The sequence below is a fragment of the Octopus bimaculoides genome, chromosome 15 (assembly GCF_046866305.1).
Source record: "Octopus bimaculoides isolate indiv1 chromosome 15, ASM4686630v1, whole genome shotgun sequence".
NCBI classification, from domain to species: Eukaryota; Metazoa; Mollusca; class Cephalopoda; order Octopoda; family Octopodidae; genus Octopus; species Octopus bimaculoides.
Window position 1 is genome coordinate 21,580,859 of NC_142942.1, and position 21,861 is coordinate 21,602,719.

General features: G+C 38.7%; 2 protein-coding genes across 2 annotated transcripts in view; one reads left to right on the forward strand and one right to left on the reverse strand.

Moving 5' to 3' along the window:
• Nucleotides 1-390: 390 nt before the first annotated feature.
• On the reverse strand, nucleotides 391-15,496 carry LOC106876651 (uncharacterized). Its single transcript, XM_089363512.1, has 4 exons — nucleotides 13,813-15,496; nucleotides 5,750-5,899; nucleotides 4,850-4,981; nucleotides 391-1,531 (listed from the first exon to the last, which is right to left on the reverse strand). The coding sequence occupies exons 1-4, from the start codon at nucleotides 15,455-15,457 to the stop codon at nucleotides 522-524; spliced, it is 2,937 nt and encodes a 978-aa protein (XP_089219638.1). The 5' UTR covers nucleotides 15,458-15,496; the 3' UTR covers nucleotides 391-521.
• A 58-nt stretch (nucleotides 15,497-15,554) lies between these two features.
• LOC106876654 (START domain-containing protein 10-like) overlaps nucleotides 15,555-21,861 on the forward strand; it is a 57,222-nt gene continuing 50,915 nt past the window's right edge. Inside the window, exon 1 of the mRNA XM_014925273.3 lies at nucleotides 15,555-17,458. Coding sequence (XP_014780759.1) covers nucleotides 17,456-17,458 — 3 coding nt within the window. The 5' untranslated portion in view covers nucleotides 15,555-17,455. The remainder of the gene's footprint in view (nucleotides 17,459-21,861) is intronic.

Sequence of the window (21,861 nt, forward strand, 5' to 3'; positions counted from 1 at the left end):
AAATTTCAAATAATAATAATAATAATAATAATAAATTAAAAAAAAAGGTGACTAAGACACATTTCTTTCACAAAGTTTCCATTCTTCACTGAAAAGCTTCGATGTTCCGTTCCGTTTAATAGAAAAGACAAAAAAAAAATCTGTGAGAATATTAGAGAAGCTTGTGAAGAATTTGGGGAAACCAGACTCTGTAAATATTGTTGGAATAAGAAAATAATGAAAACCAATAGCAACGATAATGAATAATAATAATAATGATAATGATAGTAATAAAGATAGTAGTAATAATAATAATGATAATAATAATAATAATAATGATAATAATAATAATAATGATAATAATAATTGATGTCCCCCACTTGAAGAAAGAAAATCAACCAGCAAAGAGAATGTGGTGCTCTAGAATAATTGACTAGTATAGAGAGATAAAGTGACTGCTGTAGGTGGACACTATGGTGAAATAGTGTCATGGCACTGTGAGATGAGAAGCAGTCACTGGAGGATACATCTGCCTTCTGTAGTCAATCAGGGTCCTGCTTTATGAAGATGACCGAGTTTTCCGAAGAAGAATGTCCGTCTTTCGAAGGCATGGACACGTAGCGGTTTTGCGTGGAAGAGGTTGCGGTCAAGGCCGAAGTGCTGAGTGACGACGGTGCTGAGGCCAACCGATTCTGACTGCTGCCAGTACTGTGTCTAAAGGAAGAAGAAGAGGAAGAAGAAGATGTGGAGCTCGCTGCCAAGCCGTGGTGAGAAGCAGATGAAGGGTTGCGTAGGTAATTGTTGCTCGGTTTGGGAAGAATCCGCTTAAAGCGCGACCGTTCTGTACTTTGATTGTGTTCAACTTGTCCGGAGTTGGTTAGGTTAGTCGGTCCAGACAACACAGCCGTCATGTCCAAACGACTCTTTTTGCTGCTACCACTGCCATCGTAACTAGCGTTATTCGGAACCAAATGAATGGGGAATGCAGGTTGGTTGGAGTGCTCATAGCTGGTACTATTACTACTACTACTACTACAGTTTGTACCTACAACTTTCACGCCTGGCTGAGAAGTACGAGCACTGTGAGATTTGGAATGTGAAAAGCTACCAATTGCCAAGGCATGGATTCTATCTTCAGCAATGGTGCTGCTTCTTGAAGTTGATGGTCCGGCTTGACTAAGATCAATGGTAGTGGTTGTAGCAGAAGATGAAGTGGCACAGCGAATCCCATTTGGCAAAGAATTGCTCCCACTGACCGCAGCATTGTTGCCGCCAGATGACCTGTGCGTGCCACTGCCACCGCCACCTTCATGAGATGACGAAGCAGTGTTAGCCGTTACAGTGATGGGACCCTGCCCCATCAAGGCCTGCGGACTCAGTGTGATGTTGACGGTAATATTGGTGTTGGGGAAGGAACCATAAACTCCACTAATTGTTGGCACGGTGTGATCTTTGTGGTCTTCAGGTAAAAGATTGTCTTCGTTACCAGCACCAGCAGTCTGGGGGTTGACAGAGCTATGAACAACAGCATTCTCTCGACAAATCACTTTACCTGCGTTTGGAAAGAGAAAAAAAGAAAAAAAAAACAATGATGAAAAATTCAGAAACCATTTTCTTTTTTAAATATAAAGAATTTAAGAAAGAAAAAAAAAAAAAACTATTGTATATGTCTATCTATCATGCAAACCATGCCAAGATGTCATTCCACTTTCAAAGTAATAATACAACAGATTTCTTCAAATCACTCTCTGCCCAATAAGTCCCTTTTGCCAAAAGATTCTGTAAAAGGTTTAAACTTTGTGGAATGGTTATCACAGGTCAAAGGCAAAATTTTAAGCAAACATTTCACACACTCACACGTAGATACAAATCTTTTATCTTTTGCTTCTTTCAGTTACTGGACTGTGGCCATGCTGAGGCAATGCCATTCAAGAGTACCCTTGACGCATCAGGCGATATGATATACTTGAGAAGACCTGTTGAGGCAAGTAAAACCAAAATCACAGCTGTGGCCAGTGCCCCCTGACTGGCCCCTGTTCTGGTGGCATGTAAAAGGCATCATCTGAACATGGTCGATGCCAGTGTCTCCTGACTGGCTCCCTGTGTCGGTGGCACATAAAAAGCACCCACTACACTCTCGGAGTGGTTGGCATTGGGAAGGGCATCCCAGCTGTAGAAACATTACATGATCAGATTGGAGCCTGGTGCAGCCACTGGCTCTCCAGACCTCAGTCACATCATCCAACCCATGCCAGCATGGAAAACAAAGGTTAAATGATGATGATGATGATGATGATGTCACACAGGTATATATATGATGAGAATCTTTCAGTTTCCATCTTCCAAATCCTCTCATAAGGCTTTGGTCAGCCCGAGGCTACAGTAGAAGACATTTGCCCAAGGTGCCACGCAGTAGAAGACATTTGCCCAAGCTACCTACCACACAGTCACACCTGTATGATATTCTTTAAATTAAAATTGCATGCTAATTAACTAGTATTTTGAAATCCATGTATATTGTATATCCAAATGGAAACAGTGAGGAATCCTTGTATTATAGTCAGAGTTTCATTTGGTTGGCCTCTGCAGTTGGAGAAGTCACAGAGTACAAAACTAAATATTTCATGAACAATTTCACGTATATACATACATAAAACACACACACATATATGTTACAATAATAAATTGTTTGTTAATCAACAAGAAAATCCTTGTATGTATGGTTAATTGCTTACCTGGTCTAACAACACCACATGACCTTTGAGGGGTGGAGGAGACTTTTAATACCGTCCACTCTGTTGTTAGGGCTCAGGTGGGATGCCCCGTCGAAAGATTATTCCCTCCCTCCTTCCCACAATAGTCACAGAGGCTCCGAAAAGGGTCAAAGAGGCTCTACTGAAGGATAAGCCATTTGAATAAATGAAATTTGACTAACAAATGATAGCCAGGGGCAGATAACCAATGACAGAGGGGCAGATAACTATGCAGAATCTTTCTAGTAACCTGTACATGGGCAACCTCTTTCGATAAATTGGCCGCATGAGATGAGGCTCATCTTCAAATGGACTGCACTACTACAAAAATTCAAAAGAAATTTACATTATGCGTGCTATTCAGGAAGTCCTGTGGGTCGCAGTTGTCTACGAACTGTGATAAACCATTAAAATATATATGAAAATGATTTCCAGCTTTACTTAATTATCTCCCTTCCTTCATAGGTTACGTGCCCCTAGTCAACTCTTGTTTGACCAGTGGCTACCAACAGGGGTCCATATATGACTCTGTGGTGGTGGTGGTGGGGTATACTGATCCTTGGGGATCCACATAAGATTTTGTTGTTGAAATTTATGTAAAACTGGTATTACTCCCACAATACACAAAATATTAATAATAAATATTTTTTAATACAATTCTGAATAACATTTAATTATAAAAATATGATGGGGCTTTTTTTTAAAGATGGAATGTTTATTAGGGTCCAGGAGAGTAAAATAAGAATCAAAGGGGCCCGTAGTGTTAGGCGCAGTTTTTTTTATATATATTATTTTTGTTTGTTTTAATTTCTACATTGTGCATGAGCACCCTGAATGGAATTTGAACTCAAGACTGCATGCTAATCAAACACACAACACTGTGGCCAACCACCTTTACACACGGTACCTAATTATAGCTAAGGGGAGGACAGAGTCTTTGTGAATTCCTTGCACTACCAAGGTCACAGTAAAATGCTGCTCATGAGACAATCCACTGACCTTTTATTTTCCAAATTAGGATTTTATCCACTTCATGCTTAACTTCTAAAACCTCCTTATTTGATGTCAGTCTAATTTTCCTAATAATCATACCTTTTTATTTTTTAAACATGTAAAGACATACTGACTAGCTCCCGTGCTAGTGGCACATAAAAAGCACCCACTATATTCTCAGAGTGGTTAGAATTAGGAAGAGCATCCAGCTGTAGAGACCATGCCAAATCAGATTGGAGCCTGGTGCAGCCTCCCAGCTTGCCACTTCTCAGTCAAACCATCCAACCCATGCCAGCATGGAAAGCGGACGTTAAACAGCAATGATGATGATGATGAGTTACTTCAAAGTTTTGACCAGCTGACCCATCATCAGACAGCAGTCTAAAGATGGCATAAGTGGCTGAAACTTTGAAGTCACTATCAATAATATTCTTGTTTAAGAATTATATATATATATATACACACATATACACATATATGACTGTGTTTGTGTCATTTTTTATGCTTTTTTTTTTTTTTGCTTTTTTTACATCTATTTTTCCATGCTAGCATGGGTTAGATCAGTGATTCCCAAACATTTTCAGGCTGTCGGCCCCTTGAGACCCAGGGATGCATAGCCCTCTTTCTGAAGCAAATTCAAAGCAACTGTATTTCACAAATAAAACTTAACCCAACGAACCCATCATTTTGTTGTTTTTACATAAATCGCTACCCCATTATCACCCCACTTGGAACTTTCCACCATCCCCAGTGAGGCAATACCGCCCACTTTGGGAACCACTGAATTAGATGAATACATATTACTGAAACAGCGTTTCACAACCAGATACCCTTCCAGCTGCAAACTCTTATCTGTTTCTCAAGCAAGGGAGTTTACCTTAAGTGTAAGATCCCCCAAAAGATGTGTTGACAGGGAAATGACAACTGAGACCACTTAAGAGGCAGTCAAAACACCTGCTTTACTCTGAGAATCATGTTCTACATAGAAACCATTTTAGTACACTGTTCTGATAATGGAAAGGTAGACATTAGGATGATGGTGATGATGATGAAGATGATGAGGAAAACGGAAAACAAAAAAGAAAGAAAGAAAGAAAGAAAGAGAGAAGTGAATGATTACTTACCAGTAAGTGGATTACGACTAATCCGCATCATTTTCAACCATTTATCAAACGCAACAAGAGCATCAATATCCATTTTTTGTAGCAATGATAAAAACTGCTCTTTTGCATGTTCCAGGGTCAAAAACACATCGTCTGAAAAAAAAAAAAAATGAGGACAAAATAACATATGTTTAATATACAGTGGGACGCCCATCTATGAATGGTTCTCTAAAGAAACAAATGAACAGTTTTTCTGAAGAAAATTCAACCCACATAATGAGCTGAAATCTCATCACTGAACCACTAACAGTTTATGCTTGGGTTAGGGTTCGGGTTAGGGTCAGTCCATTTGATTAGCAATTTGAAATTTGAACAACAAAATACAAGTAGACAACACAGATGTGGTATTATGTTTACAATTCACCCAAGATTTGGCCCCAGTGCAATGCATCCCCTACAAAGGTCGAGCACACATTTTGATGCAAGTCTGAGGATGCACCACTCTAGGGCTTAAAACCACAAATATTACTGAATTATTCACATGGAACTTTTGTGTGCAATGCTGTTAAGTTCAAATTTATTTGGTGTTAAGTTCAAATTTATTTGAGCACTTGTATGTGTTTTCTATTCTGAGCATATCTAGGTCTCACCTATTGTGTGTGTGTGTGTGTGTATGTACACACACATACTTATACTGTTTATCTAATAATTCTATTTTAATTGTAATTAATCTGAACTAAGTAAACAGTCCAACCAATCTCTCCTAGAGGTCAAAAATATGTTTTGGCGCTAGAAGAAGCATTTGCTTCAGAAATGTTTCTATAAAAAATAGAATACAATTTATTCCAACGAGCAGATTGCCACCCCAAAAAAACAAAATCCAAAAAATGAAAAGAAAAAAGAAAAAAAAAGAACCCTTACCCTGTTCACGGCTGTCCATATACCTGGGGCTGTCATATGTTAATTGGAGTGGTGAGTTATTGGGTAGACTGAGGGTAGCATTTGCTGGTCCGCATTCTGAATAATCAGTCTTGGCAATGTCTGCATACATTCTATGTGCATTCAAAGAATCTGGCAGAAATAAAAAAAAAGTATTTTGGAATTATTTGATGTCAGGTTTTTGTATGTTTTATTTGGATACAAGTCCAGTTTTTTAAGGAAACAGCAAATGATTCTAGAGTAACAGAAAAAAAAAAACCTAGTGCTCCAATTATTATTGGTATGAATATGAATTCATAGTCTGGATATAGAAGCTGGAGGTTTCGAAGCAGTTGTCCATCGATATCCTCTTTTCCTTTGATTTTCAAAAGAGATATTTATATCTGCTGGGCAGCTGACCTCTATGATGGCACATACCTTTGGCCCTCTGTCCCAAACAACAATATCCAGCCTGTTATGTTTACATTTGACAGAAGTTCTGATGGGAATAATATTCCGCCAGTATTCCTTCAGTTGGTGTTTAGGAATGTATTCCATAACAGAGGGATTTTCTAAGTTTATTTCAGGACAATCTTTTTTGCAGATGGCATTGTAAATTGTTTTAGCAACAACATCGGACCACATAGGGAGATAGTACCGTGATGACATTTTAGTACAGCTGCTAATCACATGCGTGATGTCTTCCACAGAAACATGACAAAGCCTACACATGCAGTTGCACTCTGGGATTATAAGAGCGTCACAGTATGTATGTATATATGTATGAGTACCAGGATGTAGAAATACTTGGGTTGGTGTCCGAAGGGCCCCTAGTTTTTGTCATGACATCCCTCAAGGAGAAGGCTAACTTGTATATAAAACCCACTGCTCTACGGAGCTGGATATCTTGCACTTTGCTAATTTCTGGGTTCCTTGGGATGGTTAATGAGAGTTGTGGTGTTGTGCAAGCCATACTCGACTTCACTTGCTCAGAAGAGTCAGCAATGCCTGTGCTCATCTTATGAGTACACAGCCATCATGTAGATATGATGCATGTGCAAGTTTGGTCTGCAGCCATGTGGTCTGGGCTTACTCCCACTGCAGGGTTACACCTTGAACAAGTGTTTTCTCCTACAGCCCCAAGCTGAGCAAAGCCTTTCAGTGGATTCAGTAGATGGAAACAGAAAGAAGCCTGTTGTGCTTATATATGTATGGGTATGTGTGTGAGTGTGTATACATGCGGGTCCTACATTAATCGTAAACAAGCTTCACCATTCATACCAGTGGTTATTTTGTTTGGAAAAAAAGGTAAGGGTTGGCAAGAGGAAGAGCATCCAGCCAAAGAAAATCTGCCTCAACAACCTTCATCTGAGCCGTTTCAGCCTGGAAAAGGGGGACATTAACACAATGAGGATGACGATGATGATGATGATGATGGCATGAAAAGAATTCAGCTTTACAAGGATGAAATCCTGAGTTTGATTTGTCTTCAATTACTTCATTAGATTAATACAAACCTTGCAAAAGGAACAACATAAGTGGAAACTCCCAAAATGGACAGGGCCCTTAGTTCAATGATCTGGTTGACTTATCACATTCATTCTGCCTGAGGGTTACATTAAAGGTGTAATTGTCAGTGGGATACTCAGCCACCTACAATGCTATTCAATAACAGGTGGTTTTCTTCTTGATTAAGCAACTAGAAAACCGCTAATTGTAACAGGTGTAGGCATATTCTTGGATTGAGTGACTGAGACAATCAGAATGCTTGCAGCAGGATTGTTAAGCTGAGAATAGTTGTTTGGTTACATCACAATAGCATTTATGTCAGCATAGGTTTTACAAGTTGGATTGGCAGATGAACTGAAGGACCATTTCTGTGAGGCAGGCCTTCTGCACACAACCCTGACTATCACCCTATTATCTTGGATGGTAACTTCAATGGAAATGTTGGGTAGAACTCCAATGAATTTCATGGGGTACATTCACAATTCCGGTAAATTCACCATCATCAATTCACAGCAGGGAAAATTTCACTGTCATCAATTTGCCATTTTTTTTTTCAATAAAATACTATTAATAATGAGATACTATGGACACATTTTGTGAGAAAACTTTCCTTGCAGTGAACTGAGGCAGTGAACTTACCTGTAATCGTACATGCAGGTTAAATCTTTGGTTCTAAAAATGAGGAGGGAACGAGGCTGCTGGAGTTTTCTGATGCCTAAAGCTTGTTGATCCACAACACTAACTTCAGAAAACCTGCCGGCTACTTAATTATCTATCAACCTGGGGGGCACTTAAGCCAGATTGACTAAATTCTTATAAGAAAATGGGAAAGGTAGATGCTTGAGAGTGCAAAGTCCTTTCCAAGGGAAAGGTGTACAATCCAACATAAGTTTTGTTGTTAGTGACTTCAGACTTAGATCTAAAAGGACTCAGAGATAGAAACCAGTTTGGAAAAGGAGGGCATGGAAACTCAAAGACCCATTGAGCAATCAGATATTTAGGGATATTTCAATTGAAGCATCTGATGAGAAGGAAGAAGAGTTCGAGATGTATAATATACAGGACAGTTGGAAGTTCTTACAAGACAGCTTACTGAGGGCTACAGACCAAATCTGTGGCTGGCACAAAGCTGCAGCCCAAGCAAGGGTGATATGGAGCAGAACAAGGAAACAGAGCCATAAAAGCAAAGAGACAGGCTTGGAAGGATCAGAAGAATGGGGGCAGCAGAGAACTACCCCAGGTAGCTTGGAAAGAAGTTAGGTGATACGTCTATCTAGCAAGGGGAAAAGGGGTTTGCCAATGTTCTACGGAGAACCAGAGGTATGAAATGTTGTGGATGAAGGTGTTGTAGGAAAGAAGTGTGTCTGGATGAATGATGATAGACTTACACTTGGTGAATCTGAAAAAAACAAAACAAAAAAAAAACAAGCATGGAAGTCTTATTAGGAAAGGCTGCTAAATGTGGAAAATGCATCGGAGAAGGAGTTTTCCTAATTTGGACCTGGCAGAGAAACCAGCCCTTTAAGTTGACAGCAATATTATAGACAAGGCAATGAAGGATATGGAAAAACAAGAAAAGCCCCTGGTTCATCAGGAATTACTGCTAAGATGCTTAAAGTGCTTGGTGCAGTGGAATACAGCCCAGCCACCCTTATATAGTTAGTGGAATTGCACAGAAAGATAACAAATCGAACGACTGGTGCAGCAGCATTGTAGTCAACTGTTCACTAAGGTAAAGGAGATGTCTTAAAGAGAAGTAATTACAGAGGCATCCAATTGCTGGAACAGGTTATGTAAATTGCTGAAAGAGTTCTAGCTGAATTAATTAAGAAGAGAGAGCCAGCCGATATGAGATGCAGTTTGGTTTTGTGCCAGAGAGAAGTACAACCGATACTCTATAGTAGAGCAACTGCAGAAGTATTTAGCCAAAAGTAAGCTTTTGTAGTTGGCCTGCATCGACAATGAGAAAGCCTTTGATAGGATTCCCTCACTCCACAATCTGGAGGTCACTGTAGAAGCTAGGAGTACACAAATGGCTGGTAAGAATCACTCAAGCCATGCACAAGGGTGCGGTCAGTAAGGCAAGGGTTAACAATGAGTACAGTGATGAATTTAGTGCTCAGGTAGGAGTCCACCAGGGCTTAGTTATTTGACCTCTCCTGTTTATTGTAATCCTCTGTGCCATAACAAAAGAGTTTAAGAACTGGTTGCCTAGGGAACTTCTCTATGTTGAAATTACAGTAGAATTGGAATGAAATTCAAGGTATGGAAGCAAGGACTGGAATGAAAGGGTTTACAGTTAACTTAATCTTTTCTGGTGAATGGCATTGTTAGATATGTGGAAAAGATGTTGGTCAAAATTCCATAAAGTGTCCTCAATGCAGTGAAATCACAGGAAGGCCAACAGAGAAAGTAAGCTTTGAGTGTGGAGGAGGGACAGGAGCAACAACTGGTACCCTGTCAGTTATGAAGACGTGGGTCCCAGTTGATCGTGGAACAGCCAGCTCAGGAAATTAACAGACAAGTGGCTGAGCACTCCACAGATACATGTGTGCCCTTAATGTAGTTCTGAGGGAGATTCAGTGTAGCACAGAATGTAACAAGGCTGGCCCCTTTTGAACAAAAGGTATAACTCCTTTTTTTGCTAGCAACATGAAATAAAGTGTCTTGCATAAGGTCACAACATGCTGCCGGGAATCAAACTCATAACTTTATGTTCATGAACCAAATACCCTTACCACTAAGATAAATTACAAGTTTCAACATCAAGAGGAAGATTCTTGAGAGATGCTGACAACTGTTCATAAACAGGACAACAAGCTGTGAACAATGTACGGCTAACAAGATCCTCAGACTCAAAAAAACCCCTAAATTTTTGATAATTATAAATTTGAAGGCAGGAAAAGACATTCAGCCATAGAAACTATGTCAAAGCAGACAATGGAGCTCAACAGTCCTCTGGCGTGCAAGTTTTTTATCAAACCATCCAGCACCTGCCAGTATAGGAAATGGGTGTTAAATGATGACGATGACAAAAGGCAGCAGGACCACCAGGAACAGTATTGGAGATAGTGAAAATATCCAGTGACATAGGAGAGGTGCTAGTGTCTCACATGGCCGAAGCAGTAGTAGAGGGAGGGGGTCACGTCCACTGACAGGGGTAGCAGTATCAACATCAACTGCTACAAATGCAAAAGGTAATATTCTAGAAAGAATCAGGAGGTATCAAATTGATGGAGCAAGTCATGAAGGTAAGAGAAATAGTTAAAGCATCACTAATTAGGAAGGTAATTAACTCTAAATCAAATATAGTTTTGGTTTGTATCAAATGTCACTGAAGCCTGCTTAGCCATTTGTGAAAAACAAGCTTCTATACCTATTTGTAAACCTGGAGAGGGCCTTTAACAAGGTACAAAGCTCTGTAGTGCTGGTGGTCCCTCCCCTTTAGCATTCACATTATTCTGTCAAATGCAAGGCTTGCTTATATCTATTGTTTTTAATTAATCATGCATTATCTTGTAGCTCTGAGATTCTGATGTGGTAACTATTAATTTTTAGAATGATATTTATTTCTTTATTGCCCACAGGGAGGACAAACAAGGACAGACAAAGGGATTAAGTCAATTACATCGACTCCAGTGCATAACTGGTACTTATTTAATCACCCCCGAAAAGGTAAAAGGCAAAGTCAACCTCGGCAGAATTTGAACTCAGACAGCAACAGCAGCCAAAATACCACCTAAGCCTGGCATGCTAACACTTCTGCCAGCTCACTACCTTAATTTTTAGAATGATATTGCAAGGTAGATGTGAGAAGCTAGATCTGGACAGTTTGAAAATAAAACATGTGGAACATTTTGGTCGGATATGGCCAGTTTAAATGCTAAAGAATGGACTGTAAGAATTATGAAAGCCATGTTCAGAAATGCTACCAACAAAGTGAGAGTCAGCAATGAGGAATTTTGTATGTAGGCCGGTGTCCACCACGGTTTGGTTCATAGTCTCCTCCTCTTTAGGTCATGGTAAAGGAATTTAAAACCAGCTGTCCTTAGGAAATTCTATATACTGATGATCTAGTTGGTATAGCTAAATCTGTTTAAGAATTAGAAAAGAAATTCCAAATGTTGAAGCAAAGCCAAGAATCACAACACCAAAATATAAAAGTTTTGGTCAGCAGGAAAGAAGGTAGGCAGCTAGCGCCATACGGAAAGGCCAAAGTTTCATATAATGTACTTAATATAAACTGTAGGTAAATAGAGATGGAGTGGGACCAATGACAGGTGGTTTTGGTTCTTTGTCTTCTGATGCCAGTGTACACTGGTCCTTGTCGACATTGGTGGCAAAGACTGGGAATACTTATGTATGGTCAGCTGTTGGTCCCCCATAAAAGAGCTTACGCATGCCTGCTTCTTGGTGGCGAACTTTCCAAATACAAAACCACAGTCTCACGATAAATACACCATCATCATCATTTAATGTCCATCTTCCATGGTGGAATGGGTTGGACAGTCTGATAGCAGCTGGCAAGGCCAGGAGTCACACCAAGTGCCATTGTCTGCTGTGGCATGGTTTCTAGAGCTGCATGCCCTTCCTAACGCCAACCATTTTACAGAGTATACTGGGAGGCATCAATCAACTATTTTAAGTGGTTCTTTAACTGAATTTTGTTCTAAATTGTTTGCCAAGAAAAGTTGGAAATAGTCACCACTGAACATGGTGCCCCAGCTTGGTCGTTGCTGCTTTGACTTACTAAAAGAACTAATATCTACATACTAAAGAACCGATGAAAGGAAACATTAAAGGAAGCATTTGCTTCATTTGTTTATCTTTTATCTTTCACTTGTTTCAGTCATTAAACTGTGACCAAGCTGGGGCATCACCTTGAAGAATTTTAGTCAAACAAATCGAACCCAGCACTTCTATCACATTTTTCAGCCTGGTGCTTATTCTATCAGTCTCTTTTGCCGAATTACTAACTCATGGGAATGTAAACACACCAACACCAGTTCTGATAGGGAAGGGAGGACATTTCAAAAACACAAACACACATATGTACACATATATACAATGGGCTTCTTTCAGTTTCTGTCTACCAAATCCACCCACAAGGCTTCTGTGGCCCTTGGTTATAGAAGACACTTGTCCAGATGCCGTGGCTGTCATCAACCTTTACCTGTTTCCAGGTAAAGGAATATTTCACCATGGCCGGATACACTTTCGCAGAATATTGAAAATGAATGACACTGCTTGTATAACAGTGATGATCATTTACAATTACTACACGTTGTGAAGACAAGTCAACATAAACACACTCACACATACAAGCATATATATACATATATATATATATCACATGAGCGAACAAACTATCAGATGTTGTTACACATTGCTGGTCACAACATGCTTTGCATCGTTTTAGTTTCTGCGTGATGCCATCCCACTGGTTATGCGAGCAGACCAGCATCCCCCTGAGTGGAAGGCTAATCCATCGCAGGGTTACCTATTTACAGCTGTATGGACTGGAACCGCATGAAATGAAGTTTTCTGCTTCAACAATTTGGGATGAGGAGATGGTTAAAATAAATATTAGCAACAAGGTATTAACTCTTCCCCTTCCCTTTCAACAATCTACCTCGTGTCTAAATAAGAAATCATTGTATTAATTTCTGATGGGAATTTTGTAAATTAACTCTCTACTAAGGTAAAATCTTATCACCAACATAGATACAAGGTCAAGGTTTGACATGCAGTGACCAGTTCAATGTAAAACAGAGTTCAGGGATATAATATTTAAGGGTCAACAGTTTATAAGATGTTCTCTGCAGGAATTACAGAGCCACACAAATTAAATAACAGTTGTGGATAATATTACTAACAACAACAGCAGTAAGGGCTGTGGTTGTGGTGGTAGTGTTGACAGTGATGAGGTGTTTGTGTGCTAGTGTTGCAGTGTAGTACTCAAGTGTTATCTTGCCAGTGTTTGGGTTTAGTGGTAAAATTTAGTGGCGACGTGTTTGGTGTTGTGCTGCTGTGTGTGCAGTGGTGTTTTTTTTTTTGTGAGGTGTAGCGGTGCTAGTGGTAAACAGTACATCAGGAATATAAAGAACATGAGAAAAAGTATAAGTTGTAGTAGTGGCGGTGGTGCTGCTAGTGTTGGTACTCGTGGTGAAGTGGTGGCGGTGCAAGCGCTGCGGTGTAGTGATGAGCAATCTATCAGGAATATGAAACACATTAACAACAACCACGAGAGAGAGAGAGAGAGAGAGAGAAAGAAAGGGTATGAGTTGTAGTGTTTGGTGCCAGTGGTGAGTAATCTATCCTAGCAATGAATTAGCTTTAGTTGTGATCATTAAAACATTACAAACCGAAATAGCAGGTGACTAATTGATGTACTTAATGACTATGGCGAGTCGGGGACGGTGAAGGTGGTTCGGGAGATATTAAAACTGTGGTTGGGACAGCGTCTCATAAACAGCAACTACGTTATAAAAACAACAACAATATATATATATATATATATAGAAATATATATATATATATATGTACGTATACACTACCTGATAGTGGATGTTGGTCATTTTCGTCGTCATCATCATCATCCTCTTCATCATCAGCAGCATCTTTCTCATGCAAAGCAACCTCTTCCCCGTGAATGTTCTCATCCATACTTGAGTGATTCTCCAAGCTGCCAATAAACGACATATTTGATTGCTGTTCCGTAATACTTTCACTGTCCGAATCAACATTGTAAACAACGGTATCCATACAGGACAGGTCTTGAGAATTGGCTAAGGCGGCGGCGGCAGCGGCGGCTCCTTTTACATCTCCCTTCGAGGGATCTGGTCCCATCAAGGCATTGGAGATGAACTGGGGGCTAAGATAAGGAGAGTCTTGTGCATACATAGCCCGGGGCAAACCAGTTATCGAACGAATCTGTTTAACTAAATCACAAAGTTTGTTGATTCCCATGGCTGAGGCACGATACCAGTCTTGGAACGGTAAAGGATTTAGACTAAAAATGCCAAGGTAAAATGGTGAGTTACTGTATTTCATCGATGCAGGCCGTTTCTCTGCATACAGGTGATAAATAGCAACGGGATCGCGCTCCGGTTGATCAGGCTGAGCGTAAATGTTATATGTGCGACGAATGTGGTTTTCTATATGGGGTGGTAGTGATGGCAGACTCTGCGGCCGATAAACAAGGTATTCTCGGCCGTTTTTATCCACTTTTAGCTGTATATCACCCCACAATAAGTTCTTATGGTCGACTGCTTTACGAAGTCTGAAGTGAACAATGAAAACAAAAATGAGAGTGCTGACAACTGAAAGGGGATTATATGGACCCATATTTTGTTTAGCGTACAACTGATTAACCCTTTGTGCCACTAAAACACCGAGGGGATCAGCAGGGGGGCGGGGTTTGTTGCCGATCCCCTGTTCTTTAAGAATTCTTTGCTTTTCTTTCAGCGAGTCTCTAGTTTTAGAAAATATATAGTCCCTAGTAATAGAAGCTGGGTAATTTCTGCATCTTAAATAGCGTTCGATGCTGGCCATAATTGCTCTTAACGTTTTTGGTTCATATTCGCTTCCATCTGCTTTTCGGACAACCATGAAAAAACTTGATAAATAATTGTCGAGTTCATCCGGTGGTATCCTCTCCGGGTTACGGCTTTCATTTAAAGATTTCAAATACGAACTTAACGTTCTCATATCTGTGTCTGTTTTTCTTTGAGTGTGTTTGTTTTCCATGTGAAAATTAAAAGAGGAGGAACAGCCGTCTTCTCCTTCCGAGGAGGCAGAGTTCGTTGCTGCCGTACAAACAACTTGCAGAGCATCGAGATGACTTTGCATATCAATATCTTGATCTTCTGCTTGATTTTGATCGTCATCGTGTTCTTCTTCTTCTTCTTCAAGGTGGTCATCTTCAACACCACACATGTTTTCTTCGTCAGTCTCCACTTCGTCGTCCTCTCGCCGTTGTTGTTGTGAATGATTATTATTATTATTATTATTACTACTGTGTTTAGGTGTTGAAGACGCACAGCTTCTTTTATCTGTTGTCGCCGTTGTAGTTGTATTTGTATCGTTCCCATTTGGTTGTTGAACGTCTTCCTCCAGATCCACCACAGCTACAGAAGCTGTTTCGTTATGATGCGAGGATGTTGGTGGAGGTAAATCGGCATTAGTACTGGAGTCCGCCATCTTGTGCCTCTGATCGGAAGTACCAAGTGGCGCTAGTAAACAATGGTCAGAACAGGGGGACGTAACTCTTAAGAACACACTTTCGATTACTTCCCTTCATCTCAGCTGTTATTCCATTGATATCGACACAATTAATTAATATTACATCAGTTAATAAAACCACTGCGCAATATGCGATATCAAGCACAGACGAGAATAATCAGTACAGGAGATATTTGATGACTCGATTTGATTAGCTGTTTATTAGATAATGTTTGCGTCTAGCATAACAATCCGAATATACGAGGAAGCCTTATGAAAACAAGTGTCTGTCTGTCTATTTAATTGTTCTCAGAATAATTCCTGAATTCCTTCCTTGACTTCCAAGATTAATCCATAAAGAAGAGACTGGTCAACGACCTGGTGAAAAAGGGCCGGGTTTTCACCAGAATTCTAATTATAGATTGGTAGACAGACGACGGAAGCTTTCATTTTTGCAGACGATATTGTTTTGTTTTTGTAGTTTCAACAGACAAAATGATAGAGAAGAAACAGAATTTCTTTACATCAGGCTTCAAGGAAACACAAATTCCAAATTAAATGGTAAGCAGGGAAGTTAAAGAAATCTTTCAGTAATATTTATTTCAAATTTTGGCACAAGGCCAGTAATTCCAGAGGAGTTTCTAAATTGATCAGACCAACCCCAGTATCCATCTGGTACTGGTACTTATATTATTGACCCTCAAAAGGATGAAAGGCAAAGTCGACTTCGGCGGAATTTGAACTTAGAATGTAAAGATACATGAAATTCCACGAAGCATTTTGTCCAGTATGTTAACAATTCTTCCAGCTCGCTGCCTTAAATATCCCTGTAACATTAGTTTCAAATTTTGGCACAAGGCCAGCAATTTGTGGGGAGGTGTAAGTCGATTACTTTGACCCCAGTGCTCAACTGGTATTTATTTTATCGACCCCAAGAGGATGAAAGGTGGAGCCAACCCCAGTGGAATTTGAACTCAGAAGCATTTTGCAAAGTGTACTAATGATTCTGCCAGATGGCTGCCTTAATTGTCTCCATAATATTCCCAGATATGATCAGAAGATGCCATCATCCTAAAGAAGGTGACACAGGAACAGACTTTTATTGGAAATGAAATACCATTCTTTAATTTCCTGATATTTTCTATTTCAATTATATATTTCCTGATAAGTTTAGCAGTTTTGGGAGGTCTGAAAGTAGTCGGGTGCTTATTCTCAGACAAGTTCAAATAGTTGCAACAGAGTGGACATTGCTAAAAGCATTGAAGGACCTGGTGGTGGCGACAGTGGTGCCAGCAGCAGGGGTGGCAGTGATGGAGGTGGTGGTGGCAGCAGAGATGGTGACTGTGGTGGTGATGCTGCCAGTGGGGATAAACCAGGAAACAAATTAAGTTTGAACAGAACCTATAAGAGTGGGGCTCTGTCTATGTATTAATCCAGGGCTCAATAAACATCTGAAAGACCCCTTTCCTCCACTTTGAATTTTTTGTGATAACCTGTCTCTGATGACTCTAGGGAATCATGTGCCTCCAGGGAACTCAAAAGTAGTCTTGTTTCACCTTTAAAATTTCTCAAAGAGGCCCTGAGTCAAAACATCCTTTGGAACTGTCTTGGGTAAACCACAACCCATGGAACTGTCTAAATGGCACGACAATGAATATTAACCTTGGTTTTTTTTTGGGGGGGGGGTTGTAGTGTGGACTATCTGATGATGAACCGTGCCTCATGTGGCCCATTTCAAGGTTACCCATTCCTGCTTCAGAAGGTCAGTGATGTTCAGGTTTTACACATCAACTGCCATGAGAGTAGTTATCAGCACCAATAAAACATAAGGATCCATTCCTACAATAGCACACAAACTGAATAAATCCTACCAAAGATGGTTCCATGACATTCCAAACAATATTCTTTTTTTATATTTTACCATTTTCCAGTCGGTGGGAATTGAGCTTCAATTAAGACATTCACAGATCTCCAGGAATGGTGAGATAGATGTTTTCTTTATTCTTTTATCTTTTGTTTGTTACAGTCATTGGATTGTGGCCATGCTGGGGCACGGACTTGAAGAATTGTTGAGTCAAATAGATCCACACTTTCGCTTAATATTTCTTAACCTGGGACTTACTCTGTCATTCCCTATTGCTGAATCGCTAGAATATGAGGACATAAGCACCTCAACATCGTTTGTCAAGCAGTATGTGGGACAAACAGATACACACACAAATAAATACATATGCATTTTGGGCTTCTTTCAGTTTCCATCAACCAAATTCACTCACAAGGTTCTGGTTGTCCTAAGGCTATAGTAGAAGACACTTGCCCAAGGTGCCATGCTGTAGGACTGAACCCGAAAGCATGTGGTTGGGAAGCAAAGTTCTTACCACACAGCCATGCCTGTGCCTATGCGCATACTATATATATATATATATATATATATATATATATATATATAATAAATATATATTGTACAAATATATATACATTATATATAATATATACATATAGACAAAGTTATATAGATAAATAAATAGATAGATAGATAGATTAACTGACAGACATTCTCATATGCATATAAGTATGTATATATCTATATATATATATATATATATATATATATATATATATACACACACACACACACATACCCTCCTCCATACACACACTATCAATGAATGGGCGTCAATATTTTTCCTATATATAAATATATATATATATATTTTATAGTGTGAACAAATATTAAAGAAGTGGGTGCAAGGTGTGGATAGAGGTAGAGATTATACAGCTTTACTAAAACATATATATATATATATATGTGTGTGTGTGTATATACTTATGTGTATATATATGTATGTATATATATGTATATATATATATATATATATATATATATGCATATATATATATGCATATATATATATATATATATATATATATATATATATATATATATATATATATATATATATATATATATATATATACATATATATATTATATATATATATTATATATATGTGTGTGTGTGTGTATAAATACTGGTTTCCTTTGATTCAGTGTAATATTATTGTCTTATATCTCGCAGTAAATCGGTCATTAATATCTTTTTTCTGGGGATTATTAACATAAAAAAAAAGAAATATGCCAAGTTGTATTCCGCTTCTAGATTGATCTATTAAAGATAAATGAATAGATAGATGCAGAACTGGCTGTGTGGTTAAAAACTTTGCTTCCCCAACCATATGGTTCCTGGTTCTGTCTCATTGTGTGGTATCTTGGGCAACTGTTCTTTACTATAGCCAGGCCAACCAAAGAAATTGTGAATGGATTTTGGAGAGGGAAACTGAAAGAAGCCCATCATATATATATACTACGGACTACACTGTAACCATTGCAGGAATACAGACTGTGATCTTAAGAGACATCTGATATGTGGAAACATGAGTAAAGATGCATTAAAATGGTTATAAATTTCATCCAAGGATCATTGTTATTATTACTATATATATATATATATATATATATATATATATATATATATATATATATATATATATATATAAATACATATACATATATATACAGTACACAACTCGTACTGAATTTGTTGCCCCCTGCCCCCGAAAGGATGAAAGGCAAGGTTGACCTCAGCGGAATTTGAACTCAGAACATTAAGAGAGACGAAATACTGCTGAGCATTTGGCTCATCATGCTAATGTCTCTGCTAGCTCACTGCCTTGGTTAGCCTACATTATTAATTGGTAAAAATGAATACGGTACCTGCTATCATTGTATATCACTACCAACCAAATTTGGAAACTTAGATTATATATATATATGTATATATATATATATATATATATATATATATATATATATATATATATATATACATATATATATCATCATCATCATTGTTTAACGTTCGCTTTCCATGCTAGCATGGGTTGGACGATTTGACTGAGGACTGGCGAACCAGATGGCTACACCAGGCTCCAATCTGATCTGATAGTGTTTCTACAGCTGGATGCCCTTCCTAACGCCAAGCACTCCGAGAGTGTAGTTGATGCTTTTATGTGCCACCGGCACAAAGGCCAGTCAGGCGGTACTGGCAACGGCCCCACTCAAAATGGTGTATTTTACATGCTACCTGCACAGGAGCCAGTCCAGCGGCACTGGCAACGATCTCACTCAAATGTCTTTACATGTGCCACCAGCACAAGTGCCAGAAAGGTGACGCTGGGCACAGGTGCCATCACGATTTCGCTTATATATATATATATATATATATAGCAATCTGTATGTCTCAATGTCTGTGTGTCTGTGTAATGTTAGAATGACGAATACTGCTGAGTGGAGGCATGTGGCTTAGTGGTTAGAGGTTAGAGGACTCATGATCATAAGATTGTGGTTTTGATTCCTGGACCGGGAGACACTTTGTGTCCTTAAGCAAGACACTTCATTTCACGTTGCTCCAGTCAACTCAGCTGGAAAAAATGAGTAGTACTTGTGGTGGACTATCATCCCATCCCAGTGATGAATATATATACACCAGGGAAACCGGGAACATGATTTGAGAACGTAACAAAGAAGGAATATTGCAATATTGAGGTCCTCTACAGCATTTGGTTCTAACAGCCCTTTCACAGTGAGTAGGGTATAAAGATTACCACACACACACACACACACACACATGCACACACATACATACACACACACACACAAACAGACATATAGCTAACAACACAATCGAGAATGTGCGTGTGTGTGTGTGTGGTCTCTCCCACTGCACTATAGAGCTATCTTCATTCACCAAATTTCAAGGTGGAACCAATTACCTTTTTAAGAACTAATCAATAGGTGAGTGCGTAAAGTCCCTCAAAAATAAATTAACAGCTGTTGTCATCTCATTAGAAACATCGTTTACAGTTTCATTTGTATACATTCATCGTTTTATTTCATAAACATGTCTAACGTATTTACTGTTCAACCTGCAGATATTTTTAATAATTAAGCGAACCCAAAGTCTCTGGCGCTAAGAAGAACAGGTGTGATCAATTATTATAACCTCTTGAAGTCTTTGTTTTAGCATTGGCAATCTGTTGCCATGGCAACGTTATGCTTTTTAGTCATGCCCAGACTTTGCAATTTAATTTTGTCTATTTTCTCTAAAAGACAGAAGTATGGTTGTATGGTAAGAAATTTGCTTCCCAACCACTTGGTCTTACATTATGTCCCACTGTATGGCACTTTGGGCCAGTGGGAGTGGATTTGGTAGATGGAAAGTGAAAGAACTGTGTCGTATGTATGTGTGTATATATATATATATATATATATATATATATATATATATATATATATATGGGAGAATGTACGAAAAAAAACAACAACAGACGAGGACAGGTGGTGTAAACAACAAAAGGATGTATTAGTATGACGCTCGGGAATACAGAAAGTCTTTAACGTTTCGAGCTACGCTCTTCAACAGAAAGAATACGGAGACAAGGAGAAAAACACGGAGAAAAAAAATTGAATAGTGTTCAGTCAACGGTCAATCATATATATATACATATATATATACATATATATATATATACATATATACATCTTTATCTTGAACCATTAACCCCATTATCTTAACCATTAATCTCTCTGGTTTATTTTCATTCTCTCTCCATTTTTTATCCCTATCAATCCTTTCTGTCAAAGAGCATAAGCTCAAAACATCAAAGACTTTTCTATGCTCTTTGAAAAATATGTGATGTTTTGAAAGGTATGCCTTTCCTATGACCATTATAGAAGAAATCAAATACACAGTTACTAATTCACTTACACTTTATCTCACCACCTTACACAAGGAAAAGAAAGAAACATTTGAGAATGCTTCTATAATAGTGATTTCCAACCTTTTACTTTTGCAAATTCAATAATCCTCTGTTGGCAGTTCAATAATCCTCTAAATATATTTTTAATATTTAGATAAAAAAAACAGTTTTTAAAATTTAATAAAATTGGCATTTGGCTCTTTTCTTGGGAAAACTTTCTAAGCTTTTCGTTTGCAGTAAATGTTGTGGGTTGGCCCTCATGCCTGTATGTTATTGTTTAACAACATATTCATGAAGATTGTATGATTTATATAATATTTCAAAAGAGAGTTTGTCTTCATGACCCTTTCAGAATTATGCCATGACCAAAATTTGTTTGTGCCTCATAGGCTGAGAACCACTGCTTTTTGTGGACATTTGACTGGCTAACAGCAGCAGCTAAAATTCCCTGGTTATCTTTGTTTGGAAAAAAATAAAGGATGCCTTTTATATTGAGATTTTGGGGCACTACTTCTGGGAGACAGCAGAATGGTCATGGCTGAATGGACAGCAGAATGGTCTTTG